Below are 17,281 nucleotides of genomic sequence, written 5' to 3' on the forward strand. Positions count from 1 at the left end.
CATTTCTGTCATGCTCCAAAAATGACATAAAAGAACCATTAAAACACCACTAAATTAGTCGTTATGACTCGTGCATTTTATTCAAAGCCACATGGCAAAAGACTGTGTTTAATAAGTAAATATATAGTATGCATGCGCAGCCCAAGTGAATTAGTGAATGGCAATGCTCTGTTAACACACACATACAAACACACACATAAGCAAGCGCAGGCTGGGGATGCACTCGTGACTATTATCAGACTTCAAAGCGGTGCACAATATTTGAACGCTACATCTCAGATGTAGATGCTCAATAGTTCGGTTCACTTATAATATGCATTTAGAATGGCACCGGAGGTGCATTTTTCAAGAATTTCAATAAGAAGCAAAATAAACTACTTTGAACTAGCCTACATACAGACACGTACAGGACTTCCTGGCAAATTCAGAGTGTCAAAATAAAAGCAAGAGGGTTTTAAAGTTATAGCTGCATGACAGTATATACAGTAATACTTCTTTTCTACTGAAAACTTAATCTGGAATTACTGTTAATTTTGCTGACTAGCTAACAATGAAGTTTTTCTTAATAGGCAATACTTTTATGATGTAATAATGTGTGGTTAGAGGTTTGAGTTTCTTTACATATAAAAGAGTACCTCAAATTAGTTCCACACAAGAAGATAGAAGATATTCTAAACTGATTATGCAAAAAAAAACACTGGTATTTGATCGAAATCGGTCTCGGTCGATATTGAGATTTCAGATATTGGAATCGGATCAAAATAGAAAAAGTGGTATTGGTACATCCCTATTAATGGGAGAGTTCACCCAAAAATGAAAATGATCTCATCATTTACTCACCCTCGTGCCATCACAAATATGTATGATTTGTTTTCTTTGGCAGAACACAAAGCTTTTTAGTAGGGATGGGGCATTCATCAATAATTTGGTATTCTAATATTTAAGCTCATAAAAAGGAATATTTGAATATTCTATTATTTAAATGAAGGTAATTAGTGAGAAAGAGATGTTGTAAAATTATATTTTAGTCATAAAGGTTCATTAAAAAAAAATCAAGCTTCTAATTATATCCAAAACAAGCTTATATCATGTCCTGTGTGTTTTTTTTTATTGTTGTTGAAAATATTTAAACAAGCAATGCATGAAAAAAAAGTATAGAATGAAAGCATTTAAGCTCACGCAAAGCGAAGGAAAAGAACCGCTAATGAAGTAGACTGAGGCAGTTAATGTAGAGGACGAATATAATCACTCGCCATATAATAGTTATCATGTTTATATTGTATCTCATGTTTTTGTTGAGAAAAACAAGCATATCCACGTGCTCTGTAAACTATACTCATTTATACACACCAGTTTAAATGATGTAATATCCCTTACCCCAGCTAGCATAGTCTTTCTCAGATGCCATGTTTGTTGTTTACAGAAGCGTTGCAGGGATTACGTTGCTATGGGATGCTGCTTTCTGATGAGCTGCACATATACAAGAGTAAAGTGTACACTGCTTATCCAGTACATGTAAACAGGTACCCAGCTTTCTCACAGTAAGCCACATTCTCGCAATAACCCGATTTTTTGGTGTCCATCAGAACGTGCTGACACAACCGTTTGCTCAACAAATGTGATCAACTTGTGTCCACACTCAACAGCGCCACCCAGTGCATTCTGTTATAACTGCCAGGTTTAGTTTGTATGTTCAAGATTTAACATGCATCTCACTGTATATTTGGCCAGCAAAGCAAACCTTTGCGAAATTAGAATAGTATTTTTACTATTCGAATAACTATTGCAGAATGAAAACTTGAGTATTCGACTATTCGTGCACATCCCTAATATTTAGAAGAATATTTTAGCTCTGTAAGTGAATGGTGGCCAGAACTCTGAAAGTCCAAATTTTATCACATAAAAGCATCATAAGAGAAATCCATAAGACTCCAGTAGTTTAATCAATGTCTTCTGAAGTGCTCCAATCAGTTTTGGGTGCGAAGCTGAAACAGAGCTGAAATATTATTCTAAAAATCTTTGTGTTCTGCAGAAGAAAAAAAATCAAAATGGTATGGCCTGTGGGTGAGTAAATGATGAGAGAATTTCCATTTTGGGGTGAACTATCCCTATAGGCAATAGCGTCCCTCACCCAATGCGACATATTCTGCTTGGTGGCGGCCCCCATGGCAAACGAATAGTTGCCCTCACGCCACTGGCTAGTGCGGTGGACATAAGTCTGAAATGCACGGACTGGACAAAGTCTGTGAAGTCTTTCCTGCTCCGTCGTTGTAAACGGCGGGGAGCAGAAGGCTTCGAGAGTGACCGGATGTAAGATAGAGAAAGGCACCTTAGGCAGGTAGTCAGGATGAGGGTGCAAAATTGCTTTAGCCATTCCTGGGGCAAAATCTAAGCAGGCTGGCAAGACAGACATAGCCTGTAGATTCCCAATTCTCTTTAGAGAGGTAATCGCCATAAGAAAAAACATCTTGAGAGTCAGAAGTTTATCAGACGCTGACTCTAGAGGTTCGAAGGGGGTCTCAACCAGACCCTCAAGGACTATTACTAAGTCCCATGAAGGGGTCCTGGTCCTAGTAGGAGGCCTCAGTCGTATAGCTCCATGAATGAAGTGAGCGAGTAGAGGATGTCTCCCCAACGGCACCCCGTCCATCAAGGCATGGCAAGCCGAAATGGTGGCTGCATAGACCCTGAGAGTTGCGGGGCATATGCCTGCTGACAATTTTTCCTGCAGAGAGTCCAGAACTGAAGCAATCTGGCAGTTAACTGGATCTGCATTATGTGCACTGCACCATCTTTCAAAGACACCCCATTTATTGGCGTAGATTCTTCTGGTAGAGGGAGCCCTAGCACTTAAAATGGTCTCGCTCTACCTCAGGTGAATACCCAGTGTCCCTCAGTTGGTACCCTTCAGGGGCCAGACATGAAGGTTCCACAGCTTGGACCAGGGATTAAATATTGTCCCATGTGCCTGAGACAGAAGGTCTTTCCTGTCCGGAATTGGCTATGGCGAGCCATTGAGGAGAGACATTATCTCCGAGAACCATACCCTGTTCGGCTAGCGTGGCGCTATCAGTAAGAGGCAGGACCCTTGCTGGCAAACTCTGGTCAAGACTCCCGGGAGCAGAGAAACTGGGGGAAACGCATACAGATGCATTCTGGGCCATGTATGCGCATCGCGTCCAGACCCAGGGGGTTAGGTTACTCAGAGAGAAGTAGAGGGGACATTGTGCTGTCTGTTGAGACGCGAAGAGGTCCACTTCTGCCCTGTAAAATCTCACCCAGATTTGTTCCACTACCTCGGGGTGGAGTTTCCACTCCCCGATCAGTATTTTCTGTCTGGACAGTAAATCTGCTCCCACATTCAGACATCCAGGGTTATAAACTGACCTGAGTGACAGGAGCTTGCCCTGGGCCCAAAGGAGAATCCAACATGCCAGAGTATTCAGCTGACGTGAACGTAGACCTCCTTGATGATTTATGTAGGAGACCCACACCAGGACATGGCAGCCTATCAAATGCTGGAGGAAGTATTTCAGGGCCAGAAATACCACCATCAACTCAAGGCTGTTGATGTGCCCCAGAGTGGGACCCAGGGTAAGAAACCGGGGTCTGAACCACACAGAAAGGGAAGGAAGCGCGCAACGCGTAACCCTTATTTGCCTTAGGGGACTGGTCCTTGGATGAAATCCCCTGGCTTTTAGCCACAACTGAAACGGTCTCATGTGCAGAAGGCCCAAAGGGATCACCGTGGACGCAGACGCCATGAGACCTAGTATTTAGACCAACTTGGAGCGTTTGGGGGTCTCTTGTTCGCGTGGCCAGTCTAATTGAAGCCTGGCCACCGCACGAGTAATCACCTCGAGTAATTCCTCCGATGATTTACTATCATGCCCGGAATGCTCGGAGGTGGGTAACTTTTCGCAGACTCAAGAGATTCAAGGTCCCCCTCATGAACCGAAGAGGCACCGGAGCGCGCTTCAGGATCACGGGAAGGACCAGCTGGGTCTGGGGAGAGAGCGAGCGATAGGGACGTACCCGTCTCTCGTTCCTCAGCCAGATCCATACGAGAGCCCCACGATTGAAGTGTGGGCGCCGCCTCTCGGAAGTATGCGAGAGGAGCGTGGAGCATTTTGACCGAGAGCAGATCGCAATGCTCGCACCACACAGTTTCTGACGGGCTCATGAAGCACATACACACAGAGTGATCTGAAGACAAAAGATCTGACGATGCACCTGTGACGCATCTATTTATAGCCCTGCTACAGGTGCATCCAATGATGTCACCGCCAGAGGCTATAAATTCCAGTCAATGTTCACTGAAGTGTTGCACACATATTCACAGCTGGTCACACCTAAAGTTGTTCCCAAAGTGCTAACTCAGCGCAGCATCATAAGTGTAGCTTTTTGAAAGGGAACTCCTTTTGTGTTTCATAGAAAAAAGTCATATAGGTTTGGAATAACATTCTGGTAAAGCAGAGTAAATAACTGTTCATATTCCTTTAACTTTAACTATTCCTTTAAAGTCTTGGTTTGGATTTAGGTATTGAACATGACAGCAGTCATTTTCCAGTGTACTACATGTGATGATTACCTCATCTATTAGTAAGCACTATATCAGTCTGTGGTTTGTCATTATGTTTCTCCTCATTTTGTTATTTTAAAATATAAAGTGGTAATAGCCAAATTATTAAAATGTATTATTTTAATAAGCATGCATGTGTGTGTAATTTATGAATTTATTCATAAAAAAGTCTACCATAACTTGTGTGAGAACATAATCGGTGAGTGTCTATGTGTGTGTTTGGGTAAAATGCAGCAACATTTTCAGTCAAGGAGCTTTTCTGCAATTATGAGGAGAAAGAAATCAGAAAGCAACAGGAAATGAAAGAGTCATGGAGAGTGACCCTATGCATCTTTCAGACCTCTTGTAATCCCCAAGAGAAAGCATGAGGGGGAAACAAGGATTGTCTTTTGTTGTGTGAGAATTTTCCTTCTTTCTATTTTCCCTTTAGTATTAAACTGCAACAAATAGTTTGTGTGAGGAAGCATATGATCCATGGATTTTATTTAAGACACAGACACACACACACACACACACACACACAACATCATCATCATCATCATCATACCTGGCTCTGATGTTTCATTGTCATGGTCCAAAGCATCAATCACCAGAGAAAATGATTTCTAGACAGAAGACACAAACAAAGAAATGTATGTTAAGTGAAATCAACTACATGACTATTCAGTAGATAAACTAAAAATACTGTATAAAGACAGTATAAAATAACTGAGTGTAGTCTATATTTTTTCTAATTCATGTAAAGCAGAAAAGACCAAATAGATGTTTTTTTTTTTTTTTTTTTTCAGAAATCGAGAGTGGTGCTTGACCATGTGAAGGTTGCCACCATGCTAATAGGTTGTTCTGGGTGGTTGCTATGCATTTGATAAAGTGCTCGGGGAGGTTTTCTTAATGCATTGCTATGTGGTTGCGAGGGTGTTCTGGGTAGTTGAAAGGTCACTGCTTGCAGGCCCAAGTGTCCAACCCACCCCAATGTACCTATGACATTCTGTTATATGGCTTGGGTTAATATAAGTTAGATTTTTTTGCACCCATTTTATCATCCACCAGGTGACAATGTCAGATTGCATAAGTACAAATTTTATTTTTACGCAACTCTCCTGTCCTCAGCAAGCAGCATGATTTGAGGGTATCATTCATGTCTGTAGCATAAACAATGCAGATTTATGCACTGAAGATTAATACTACAGAATAAGCAATAGCAATATTTTCTTTAGCAAGCACCACTTCAAGTAATTATCCATCATGGCTGTTTGTGATGTGCTCTTCATGTGTACTGGTCTGAAATCTGCTTTTAAATCTGCTGGTTTGAGCTATTATTCTGATATTTCTCTAAACTCCAATGGGGGAACAGATTGTGGCAATTTGAAAACAACAAACAACCCAGGAAACTGAAAAATGTCACCATCGATTGGCACTACCACAGAGACCAAGTGTGTCTGCAGTCAGACAGTCATCTACAGACAGCCCTGAGAACTTAAACAAATAGAGTAGACTTAAAAGATTGCGGTATTGAGCAAGCGGACCACAACATTTCAACTTGATTTAAAGGGGAGCTAACAAATCTGTAAGAGCACAGAATGAGTAGAAAAAGATAGATTGACCAAGAGAGAAAGAGGATAATTTTCTTCTTCCTCTCTGTGTCCCCTAAAATGAATAATTTAAAGCCACACTTGCATTCTCCAGTGAGAGAGGTCCAAACCTTGCCATGCAAATGACACAGCTGCTGTGTTCTGGATAACGACACTCTAAAAAGCAGTTTGGATGTGCAGTCACGCCTGTCTCATAAGTGCCCACTACAGAGAAGAGAAGGGAAGGGAAGGGAAGGGAAGGGAAGAGAAGAGAAGAGAAGAGAAGAGAAGAGAAGAGAAGAGAAGAGAAGAGAAGAGAAGAGAAGAGAAGAGAAGAGAAGAGAAGAGAAGAGAAGAGAAGAGAAGAGAGGAGAGGAGAGGAGAGGAGAGGAGAGGAGAGGAGAGGAGAGGAGAGGAGAGGAGAGGACAGGAGAGAGGGAGCATAATGAAAGAAAATGTTTCAGTGATTGAATGACTGACTGGGAAATGGACATGAGATGAAGAAGAATGACTTAATGTGACTAAAAAGCCTAATGGGTATCTCAAACCAAAGCACATAAACAAAGTAGATTAGAAAGTCTGATATCATTAAATTTCCGTGCCATTGGCTAAATGTTTGCAAACCAAAATTACATGCTTCATTACACATTTGGCTGCATTTCTCCAGTGAAAAGTCCAGCAGGGGGCAACAAAATAGAGTGAAATGATTTTGTAATCATTTGAAGGTGAATATTATATGAATGTTTTAATATATATATATATATATATATATATATATATATATATATATATATATATATATATATGTGTGTGTATACTGGCTGCCAAAATTTTTGAATAATGTACCGATTTGTTTTGGAAGGAAATTGGTACTTTAATTCACCAAAGTGGCATTCAACTGATCACAAAGTTTAGTCAGGGCATTACTGATGTAAAAAACCACACCATCACTATTTGAAAAAAGTCATTTTTATTAAATCTGGACAGGCCCCATTTCCAGCAGCCATCACTCCAAAACCTTATCCTTGATTAATCATGCTAAATTGGTACTAGAAAATCACTTGCTATTATATCAAACACATTTGAAAGCTATTTTGTTTGTTAAATGAAGCTAAACATTGCCTATGTGTTTGTTTTTGAGTTGCCACAGTATGCAATAGTCTGGCATGTGTTAAGTTCAAAATCAGTTAAAAATGAAAAAAATAAATAAAATAATAAAATCTTTCTCAAGAAATCCATCAGTCAATGATTGTTTTGAGGAATGATGGCTATACAATGCTTGAAACTGGCAAAAAAAATTAAAGAATTCATCCAAAGTCTTTTGTCTACAGTCTTCAAAGACAAAGGACAACTGGCTTTAACAAGGACAGAAAGAGATGTGGAAGGCCCAGATGTACAACTAAACCAGAGGATTGTACATCAGAGTCTCTAGTTTCAGAAATAGATAATAATAATAATAACAATAATTCCTTGCATTTATATAGCGCTTTTCTAGGCACTCGGAATCTCCTCAACCACCACCAGTGTGCAGCATCCACCTGGATGCCTCACATGTCATCAGCTGAGAGCTTCATTGAATTCTACCAGCTCAACACCAGTTTCATGTACAATAGTAAAGAGAAGACTCAGAGGTGCAGGCCTTATCGGAAGAATTAAAAAGAAAACGCCACTTTTTAAACAGGAAAACTAAAAGAAAAGGTTAGAGCGGGCAAAGAAACACAGATAATTGGAAAAGAGTGTTATGGATCTTAACCCAATTGAGCTTTTGTGGGATCAGCTAGACTGTAAGGTGCGTGAGAAGTGCCTAACAAGACAGCCACATCTATGGCAAGTGCTACAGGAAGTGTGGAGTGAAATGTCACCTGAGTATCTGGACAAACTGACAGCTAGAATACCAAGGATCTGCAAAGCTGTCATTGCTGCACATGGAGGATTTTTTTGATGAGAACTCTTTGAAGTAGTTTAAGACGTTCTGAATATTCTTTTTTTTTTCAAATTGTAATAGTCATTTTACCAATTTCTTTCCATAAGAGCAAAATCAGCATTCCAAACTTTTATAAAACTACATGTGTCTGTGGAAGAACATTTTTTGGTAATGATGTAATTGTGCTTCGACTCTGCTCTGCGCGGACAAATGTGGTACGAGACACCGGTGTACACAAGGATACAGGATATCTTATCAGAGTGAATGAACAAATAAATAACAAAAGAAAGGAAAAGACGGATATCCGAAAACATGTCATGTGGCACTTGTATGTCATGTAAGTGCCATCCATCCCTTATGCTGTTGTTTTGACTTATTGGAAACACTGTTTTAAAATAATTGATGTTACTAAAGTTAGGCAACGTTAGTTTACATTACACATAACGATTGCTAGTCTGATAAGGTCAAACATTGTAAAGTTTGATAAGTAACTCATTTATAGATTGTAATTGTTACCAACTAATAGTCAACATCATTTCAAGACTCCATGTCCTTTGCAAGTATAAAACTAATGGATTTATTATATAAATAATTGCTGTTATAAAGAAAAATGCACACTTGTGCTAGAAAGTGAAATGTTCTGCACCAATTACAATATAAATATTGTATCTCACTACACTTGAGATATGTGCCACCAATGCTAAACACCTAATAAATGTTTCATATAATGAGCTAGGAGTCATTACACAATGTAAACAGACATGTTTACCCCATTGGCCCCTACAGAGACAACGACAACACCACATTTACACTTGATAATTGTTGTAAAAGTACAAACACTAACACATACGCTTGGTCACTAAAATCAGCTAAAGCTCTCCACAACTCAACAGCACTGTGAAAAATAACAACCTGAGATGCAAACTCTTTCTTTTACCTCTTCACACACTCATACTTGCACACACACACACAGCATGCACTCAGTGCCCTAAAAAGCTTGAAGCATTCACAGCACCCACAACCTTAAATAAACAAACAGAACAAAGGCAAATTTCACAGACACACAAACTAAAATGTCCACCTACAGTGGACCCCTCTCAGACCCAAGAGCCCTCACTCAACCCTCTGCAATGAGATAAACCAGAACACTCACTCTGTTCTTGGCACCCTCATAAGCACACATACACCTCACACTGAAAACCTAGGAGGATTTGAAGCTCCTATTCAGCAGTAAATAGCCACAGAGACGATACTATCTCCATTATCAAAACATATCTCTACCTCTCTATTTTCTATCCATCAAACAGAAATTCCAATGGCACTGGAGTGGGCACTGATATTAAATTTGTTATTTACTGTACATTCATATTCTTGATGTTGATAAAAACAGACATATACCCAAATAGTAAAAATGTGTGGTAGTTCCATGGAACTTTTGGGTCCTTTTTTTTGTAGGAGCAGATCTCATAAAATGCAAAACACCAAAATCTGTTATTTATTTTAATTACAATGTTTCTTTTATTCATTAAAATGGATTACATTTTAAAATACTAATTTACTTTTTATTTTATTTAGAAGGATTAGAGGTAAAACTGTTTTACAAAAGCAAAAACGCCCTCAAGGCTGTGCAGTATTGTGAATATTGTTACAACTCAAATACACTTGTGCGTTTTGCTTCACAACAGCTTGTGACTATATTTACAATATTGCATGACCTCTTGTTTCTTATTGTTAAATTAGAAAATCAGCATAAGACATTATAAACAGTTTCAAAATCACGTTTAAGTCAGGCTGACTTATTTTATACCATAGCTTAAAAGGCACCAATTTGCTTTAAACAGACCACATCTGTACCTCAAATATATGATTTTAGAGGCAATATTTTAAAGTACAATAAATTAAAAAACTGTTTAATACAACAGTCAGATGTCCCAAAAAATCCTTATGACTGCATTCCTGATGGGATTTTTTTTTTTTTTTTGGATAAACAGCATGTAGATCTAATAAATGTTTACTTGAGGGAGGCTGATTCATGTTAAGCCCATCAAGCCATGTGTAGCTTAGTATATCTAAAGTGTTGTGTGTAATGACTGTTGTGTGTATGTGAATGAGTGGGTTTAGGGAGCCGCTGATATCTCAGCTCACAGTCTGTGTTTTGGCTCTGGGACATCCTGGGGGAAGAGATGAGGCAAAGAACAGAGAGGTTAGGATGTGAAGCTCTCTAAAACAAAACCACACTCATACACACCCATTACATCAGTGCTGGCCTACATCCAGAACTGTATTTCCCATTTTCTTTCCTCTATTCTGTCTTTCTCTCTCTCTCTATCAGACTACAACACCACTGAGGAGGCCAACGGACCTGTGGCTGTGCCAAGGGCATATACAGGCATACACACAAACACATAGGTGAGCCAGTTACACAAACACACACACATGCAGGAAGGGTGTACGAGTGTCTCCTGTAAAAGGTCAAGTTCAGAAATCTGCTACATTACAGCTCACCCGGTTTACCACACATTTGGCTCTGGATGAACTACTGTCATTTCTGTTCTAGTAAATGTATCTGTCATGTAAGTTTTACATCTTTGACGTCTTTACGTTTTGATTAATGACTCATGAATCACTATCGTTATCAAACATGTGTAATGTATTTTGACAAGAATTTTAATGGTATCTCTTTTAAGCAAGTAATACAGGACACAATGGATCATAACCTTACAAAACCTATCCAAACAAAATTGTTTTAAGTCTATAAAGTCGATGTTGGTATTAGGTTGGAAATCTCATGGTACACAGATATGTACCATTGTACTGAATAATCAACATATTCACGTATAATGGTATTTGTGGGGTCATATACAGTGTTCGAATTGAGGTGGGGCTGAGGGACCAAAGAATTTAACTTTGGGGGGGTCCCCTGGTTTTTCATCAAAGCAAGAATACTAGAAACATAAGCAGATGTTTTTTTCACTGACAATGCAAAATTATCTTTCCCAGATTTCATAAATACTCCATATTAAATTTTTTAGTATATCATTTTAGTATATACATCGGAAAATTCCAAACACGTCCAAATGCCCCACACACTGTTTTCTGACTAAACTTACAGATAGGGTGCGTTCCATTCTGAAGGGTTCATCTCTATGCTCTAATCCCTTCAGAGAGTTTACTCTCCAGAGTGAGAGCTTCGGAGGGTTGAAGTATTGGTAATTCGTAACGCACTTCTGCATCATCTATCCACACCAAAGGAGCTGCTGCTGTCGCACAAAGGCTGATGTTATTAAACATCACTTGCACCTAATCAGAAATACACATGATTTTGCATAACTAACTGCTTTCAGAATGCAAACTGAAAAGAAATGCGAAACTCTTTATGAAAATGTTAAAGTTAATATTTAAACATCTTATTATTAATAATTAAAATAAACAAATGAACAGTGCATTTATTAAATCAATACAATATCACTGTGCATTATTATTTTATTTAAACTCCTCCAAATTTACAGTAAAATAACACAAGCATTAACTAGTTTCAATCAAATAAGTGATTTAAAATAATTTTAAAAGTTCATTATAATAATTAAAAGCTGTTATGGATTAAGGAAATTAAGTGAAGTCACATGTTTTTATTTAAAGAAAAGAGATTGCCGTTGCAGCTGGTTTAATTTACACTAAATTACACTTGGCAAACCTCCAGATTTCTGACCTATGCTCCGGTGCCAGTCCGCTTGGCATCGAAGTGTCCATCTGTTGAACCCTACAGAAATGGCCATTTCGAAATACACTTCGAAGCAGCTATTTATGAGCCCTTCGGTTTGGAACAACCCTTCAACATGGCAGCCAAAATTGTTCCCTCTTTGAAGTGCCCTTCGGGGGTAGATTTATCCCATTTGGAATGCAGGGATGGTGACTGAATGGCACTGGATACTCATTTACACCTCACAATAATGGTAAGATATACACTGATGAGCCAAAACCACTAACAGGTGAAGCGAATAACGTTGATCATCTTCTAACTAGACCACATGTCAAGGTCTTGATAGATTAGATGATAAGTGAACAATCAATTCATTCAACGTGTTGAATGCAGGAGAAATGGGCAGGAGTAAAGACCTGAGCAACTTTGACAAGGGCCAAATTGTTATGGCCAGATGACTGAGTTAGAGCATCTCTGAAATGACAACGCTTGTGGGGTGCTCCCAGTCAGCAGTTTTGAGTACCTACCAACAGTGGTCCGAGGAGGGATAAACCAAAAACCAGCGATGTGGTGACAGGGTGTTGGATGCCCAAGGCTCATCGATGCACAAGGGCAACGAGGGCTATCCCATCTGGTCCGAACTGACAGAAGGTCTACTGTGGCACAAGTCACAGAAAATGATAATGATGGTTACGAGAGGAATGTGTTGCACCCTGCTGCGTATGGGGCTGCTGCATAGTTGCAGACCAGTCAGAGTGCCCACGATGACCCCACCCATCGTTGAAAGTGCCTACAATGGGCACGCGAGCATCAGAACAGGACCTTGAAGCAGTGGAAAAATCTCACCTGGTCCGATGAGTTCAGTTTTATCTTTATCTGCTGTGTACGTGTGTGCTGTTTTCCTGGTGAAGTGATGGGACCAGGATGCACTGTGGGAAGACAACATGCCATTGGAGGAAGTGTAATGCTCAGGGAAATGTTCTGCTGTGAAGCCCTGAGTCCAGCTATTCATGTGGACATCAATTTGACATGTGCCACCTACCTAGACATGGTTGCAGACCAGGTACACTCCTTCATGGCAATGGTATTCCCTGATGGCAGTGGCCTCTTTTAGCAGGATAATGCACCCTGCCACATTGAACACATCATTCGGAAATGGTTTGAGGAAGAGTTCAAGGTGTTGCCCTGGCCTCCAAATTACTCAGATCTCAATCCGATTGAGCATCTGTGGGATGTGCTGGGCCAACAAGTCCAATCCACAGCGTCTCCACCTCGCAACTTACAGGACTTGAAGGATTTTCTACTAATGTCTTGGTGCAAGATACTTCAGGACAACTTCAGGGATCTTGTAGAGTCCATGCCTCTGTGGGTCAGCGCTGTTTTGGTAGCACGCAGAGGACCAAAAGCATATTAGGCAGGTGGTTTAAATGTTTTGGCTCATAGTTGTAATTATTCTTTGATTTATGATTGTTGGTACAACTGAATTACTAACATTAAATAATATTTTATCTTAAAACGTAACCATCGCTTGAGGTTCATTAACATGCATGCAGTTACTATATGAGGAGATTTGCCGGTATATCTATCACTATATGTTAGCTCACTATGAAATAGTTGTAAAGTTATTACTTGGATGCTATGTGGAGAAATTTCTTTGTCCATTTATTATGCTGTGCCCATGAGAGGCCCTCCTTCAACGTCTTTAAATACACAAGCCATGCTGATAAATAATAGCAATAATACAGAAAGTGTAAGGGTAGGTGACCCCAAGAGACTCAATTTGAACACTGCTCATTTCCTATATTTCATTTAAAACTTTTTTAAAAGCATTTTTCTAATAATTTCATAATTATGCATGCAGTTTTTGTCAGTTCATCATAATTGAGAGACTATAATGAATATTTGAGGGTTTTTTTTATCATTTATCAAAGATTTTCACTTTCCCTTATACATTCATATCCATTAATATCTAAAATCGTAATGTTGATAAAAAGTCAATGGGTACATTAGGTGTCATGTACCAATTGGCACATGTAAAAAATAAAAACAAATTTAAAAAATTATTTTGGTGTATTATTCATATAGTATTTTAAGACCCCTTCCAATACAGATTGTATACTCACATAAACTCATATAGTAATATAAGTTCAACCTTATTTAATACAATAATGGTGACTTAAAAAGACTTTAAATCTTTAAAAAGGTTTTAAGAATGACAGACAGTTATAATTAGCTCTTTGTGTTAATGCAGTATTCTTGAGACCTGTGGGAACAGTCTAGATAAGAGCAAAGACTGTCCCATTACTTAACACACACAAATATATAATGTCCTGTTTATCATGTCTGTGCTGCTGTTTCTCATACAATCATGTATAATCACACACACCCAAAATAAATGGAGTAAACTAGCAAATTAACAAGAGGGGAAAAGACACACAGATGCCGGAAGATCCAACAGTAAACAACATAAACATATATCAGATAAGAGTTTAGAGACAAAACTTTGTACCAATAATAGCAAGAGTGATGCAAGAGTCAAAGAGGGTGCATGTGTATCTGTGAATTGGTAGAGTCAACCGTTTGCAACTTTCCACAAATACGATCCACTTTGGTATCACATAATTTTTTTAGAAGCACAAAAAAGCATTAAAGGCACACATGAGATTTATTAGAGATAAACTTTAAAACATAAACTAGCATAGCATGTAAAGTAGCTAGTTACAAATGTGTGTAATTTTAGCCTGTTATTTTCTCAACCATTCAACTCTGTAGTTCAAGAACAACATAATTAAACAAATATATTGTGTGTGTGTATATATATATATATATATATATATATATATATATATATATATATATATATATATATATATATATATATATATATATATATATTTTATTTATGGCAAATATAAATGTATCAATAACTACAACTACAACCAACATTTGATCCAAAAGCAATATTTGCAATAACATATTTGGTCTGAACAGCCCCTTACCCATTCTGGCATATATTTGTTTTAATTTTATTTGATTATTTTATTTATATATTTTATAATTTTATACATTTTGTCTGTTTAAAATAAAACTTAATAAAAATAAAAAAATTGGGAATATTCCTAGTTCAGTATGTTAAGCTCAGTCGACAGCATTTGTGGCATAATGTTGATTCCCACAAAAAATAATTCATCCCTCCTTTTCTTTAAAACAAAATTAATTAAAACAATCAAAGTTACTGTGAGGCACTTACATTTTTTGGAAGGTTTAAAGGCTTAAATGTGAATCTTATCATTAAAACATTATTATTTTATCTGTAAAGTTGTTTAAATCGTAATTTTAGGGTTTGTTGTCAATACATCGTCATGGCAGTGAAGTTGTAAAATTGGCTATAACTTTACAAAGATATGGTTAGTAGGTGATTGTATCACATGGAAATCATGTTAACACACATATTGTTAATGTCTTGTAGCTATACGTTTGAAACAGAGAGTATTTTAACGTTTACAGATTGGCCCCATTCACTTCCATTTCACTGACCTTTTGTTGAAAAAGAAATACTTGATTTTTCAGACTCAACTCTGTACTCTATATGTTTCAAGTGCCATTTAATTTTAGTTCCCATTGTGTCTCCACTAAAATTTTAAAAGCAGTTTTTTTCCTGCAGTAGCTGTGCCTCAGTGATGCCTTTGCTATTCCCTCCCTGCATCAAAACACATGAGGAGCTACACCAAAACCATTTCACTGAATATATCAAAAACCATCATGAACAATCACTGTCTATGAAGATGGCTAGCTGCCAATCAAAAGACATAAATATTCTGTATGTAAAACCTTATTATACAGAGTTCTCCCTCTGGAATGAGATTGCTTGTATATGCATATGCTCTAATTTAATGTCTAAATTGGTTGGTTTTTTTTTTTGCATTTCCAAAAGCCTTCGGCAAGGGAGACATTTGACAGTGTAATATCCATGGATGCCTATGTATGAAAGAGCTCTATTCACACTTATAAATATAGGCAAAATTGCACTGCAGTGAATTTATAATGAGGATTCTCTAAGTTTGCTAGCACTGGATTTCAATGCATCCGGCATCTGAGAATAGCAACACTTCATACCATTGAACAGACCTCAAAATATAGCGAAAGAGTCTATTCACATGCTGATCACAGATAATAGATTTATCCAAGCATGTTAGCCAGTTCTCTTAATATAGTAGTCCCGCATCTGAAATCCATCATCCATTCAGTAACATTCAATTAAGAGGATTGGCTGGGATCAGAATGAGCGTTTGGTAGGGGGTTAAGACAAAGATTAAGACTTGTCTTAGACTTGTACCGTGAGTTCAGCGTCCAGACATAAGCAATCTGGGTCTATTTCTAATAATGTGAAACATTATTAGCTTAGAACATAGGATGAGAATAATCTGACCTTTTATACACACCAAACAGACTTATCACGATTTCATTAATGCATTTATGCAGAATACATGGCTATCAAAACTTGATTTTAAAATATTTTGAATAAGAAAATGTGAGTTGCGCTATCCCATAGGCTAGGGTGTTATAGGTGGTCACCAGGTCGTTGCTATGTGGTTGCTAAGGTGTTCTGAGCACTTTTGAGCACATTGCAATGCAGTTGCTAGGGTGGTGGTTAATTACTGGCCCAAGTCAAAACAGCCACACCAAGTATTTTGGTGACTAGATATGGCTTGGGTCCCTCCAGCTATGGAATTTTCTTCCCATTTTATTGTCCATGAGGCAAAAATTATTCAGAATGCTTAGTCAAGAAATAGCACACCTTTCTTCAACAAGCCACATGATTTAAGGTATTATCTACTGTATGTCTGTAGACCAAACTTTGCATGACAAGTTTCATCCCAAGTTCAATACTTAGCTTCTAAGCAAAAGTAAAAGTAGTCTTGCCAATTAAAAAAAATTAAAAATAATTATGAATTAGTGTCTGGTCTCTTATTTCTAAGTGACATTGAATTGTGCTTGTTTTATGCAGGATGAAGGATAAGTTCCCAACCTTTTACTATGAGAGAACTTTTTTCTGGAAAAAACTGCTTCAGGCTGACAAGATTTAACTGTTATGAAATACTAAATTAGTTTCCTATTCCTCTCTTTCTCTTCATCTCCACTCCATCATTTGGACATCTATTTCCATCTAACCCCTAATGACGGCTTTTGTTAAAGGGGCCTTTTTCCTTTGTTTCTGCCCTTTTGCTCACCCACCATCTTTCTCCCCTCTAAATATATGTCCCTCCACCCATAAACATCTATATGCCAACTTGCATTCATCACATTGCTTGCTCTCTCTCTCTCTCTCTCTCTCTCTCTCTCTCTCTCTCTCTCTCTCTTTCTCTCTCTTTTCTCTGACTCCTTTTTGTTCAAATACTCCTATGTTCAATGGCTGCCAAAATACAATATCACAAACCATGTGTAGCTCTACAAAAGTTATTAAATACAAATAGAAGCACTTGTCAATTTTAAAACTCATCTCA

At 38.1% G+C, this 17,281-nt stretch overlaps 1 protein-coding gene across 3 annotated transcripts in view; it reads right to left on the reverse strand.

Moving 5' to 3' along the window:
• The window catches only part of LOC127661723 (protein jagged-1b), an 85,126-nt gene that overhangs the window by 22,294 nt on the left and 45,551 nt on the right, over nt 1-17,281 (reverse strand). For all 3 annotated transcript variants that reach the window (XM_052152565.1, XM_052152564.1, XM_052152563.1), the window contains one exon: nt 5,130-5,187. In XM_052152565.1, the coding sequence (XP_052008525.1) occupies nt 5,130-5,187 (58 nt within the window). The remainder of the gene's footprint in view (nt 1-5,129; nt 5,188-17,281) is intronic.

The sequence above is a fragment of the Xyrauchen texanus genome, chromosome 21 (genome assembly GCF_025860055.1).
Source record: "Xyrauchen texanus isolate HMW12.3.18 chromosome 21, RBS_HiC_50CHRs, whole genome shotgun sequence".
In the NCBI taxonomy this organism is placed as follows: Eukaryota; Metazoa; Chordata; class Actinopteri; order Cypriniformes; family Catostomidae; genus Xyrauchen; species Xyrauchen texanus.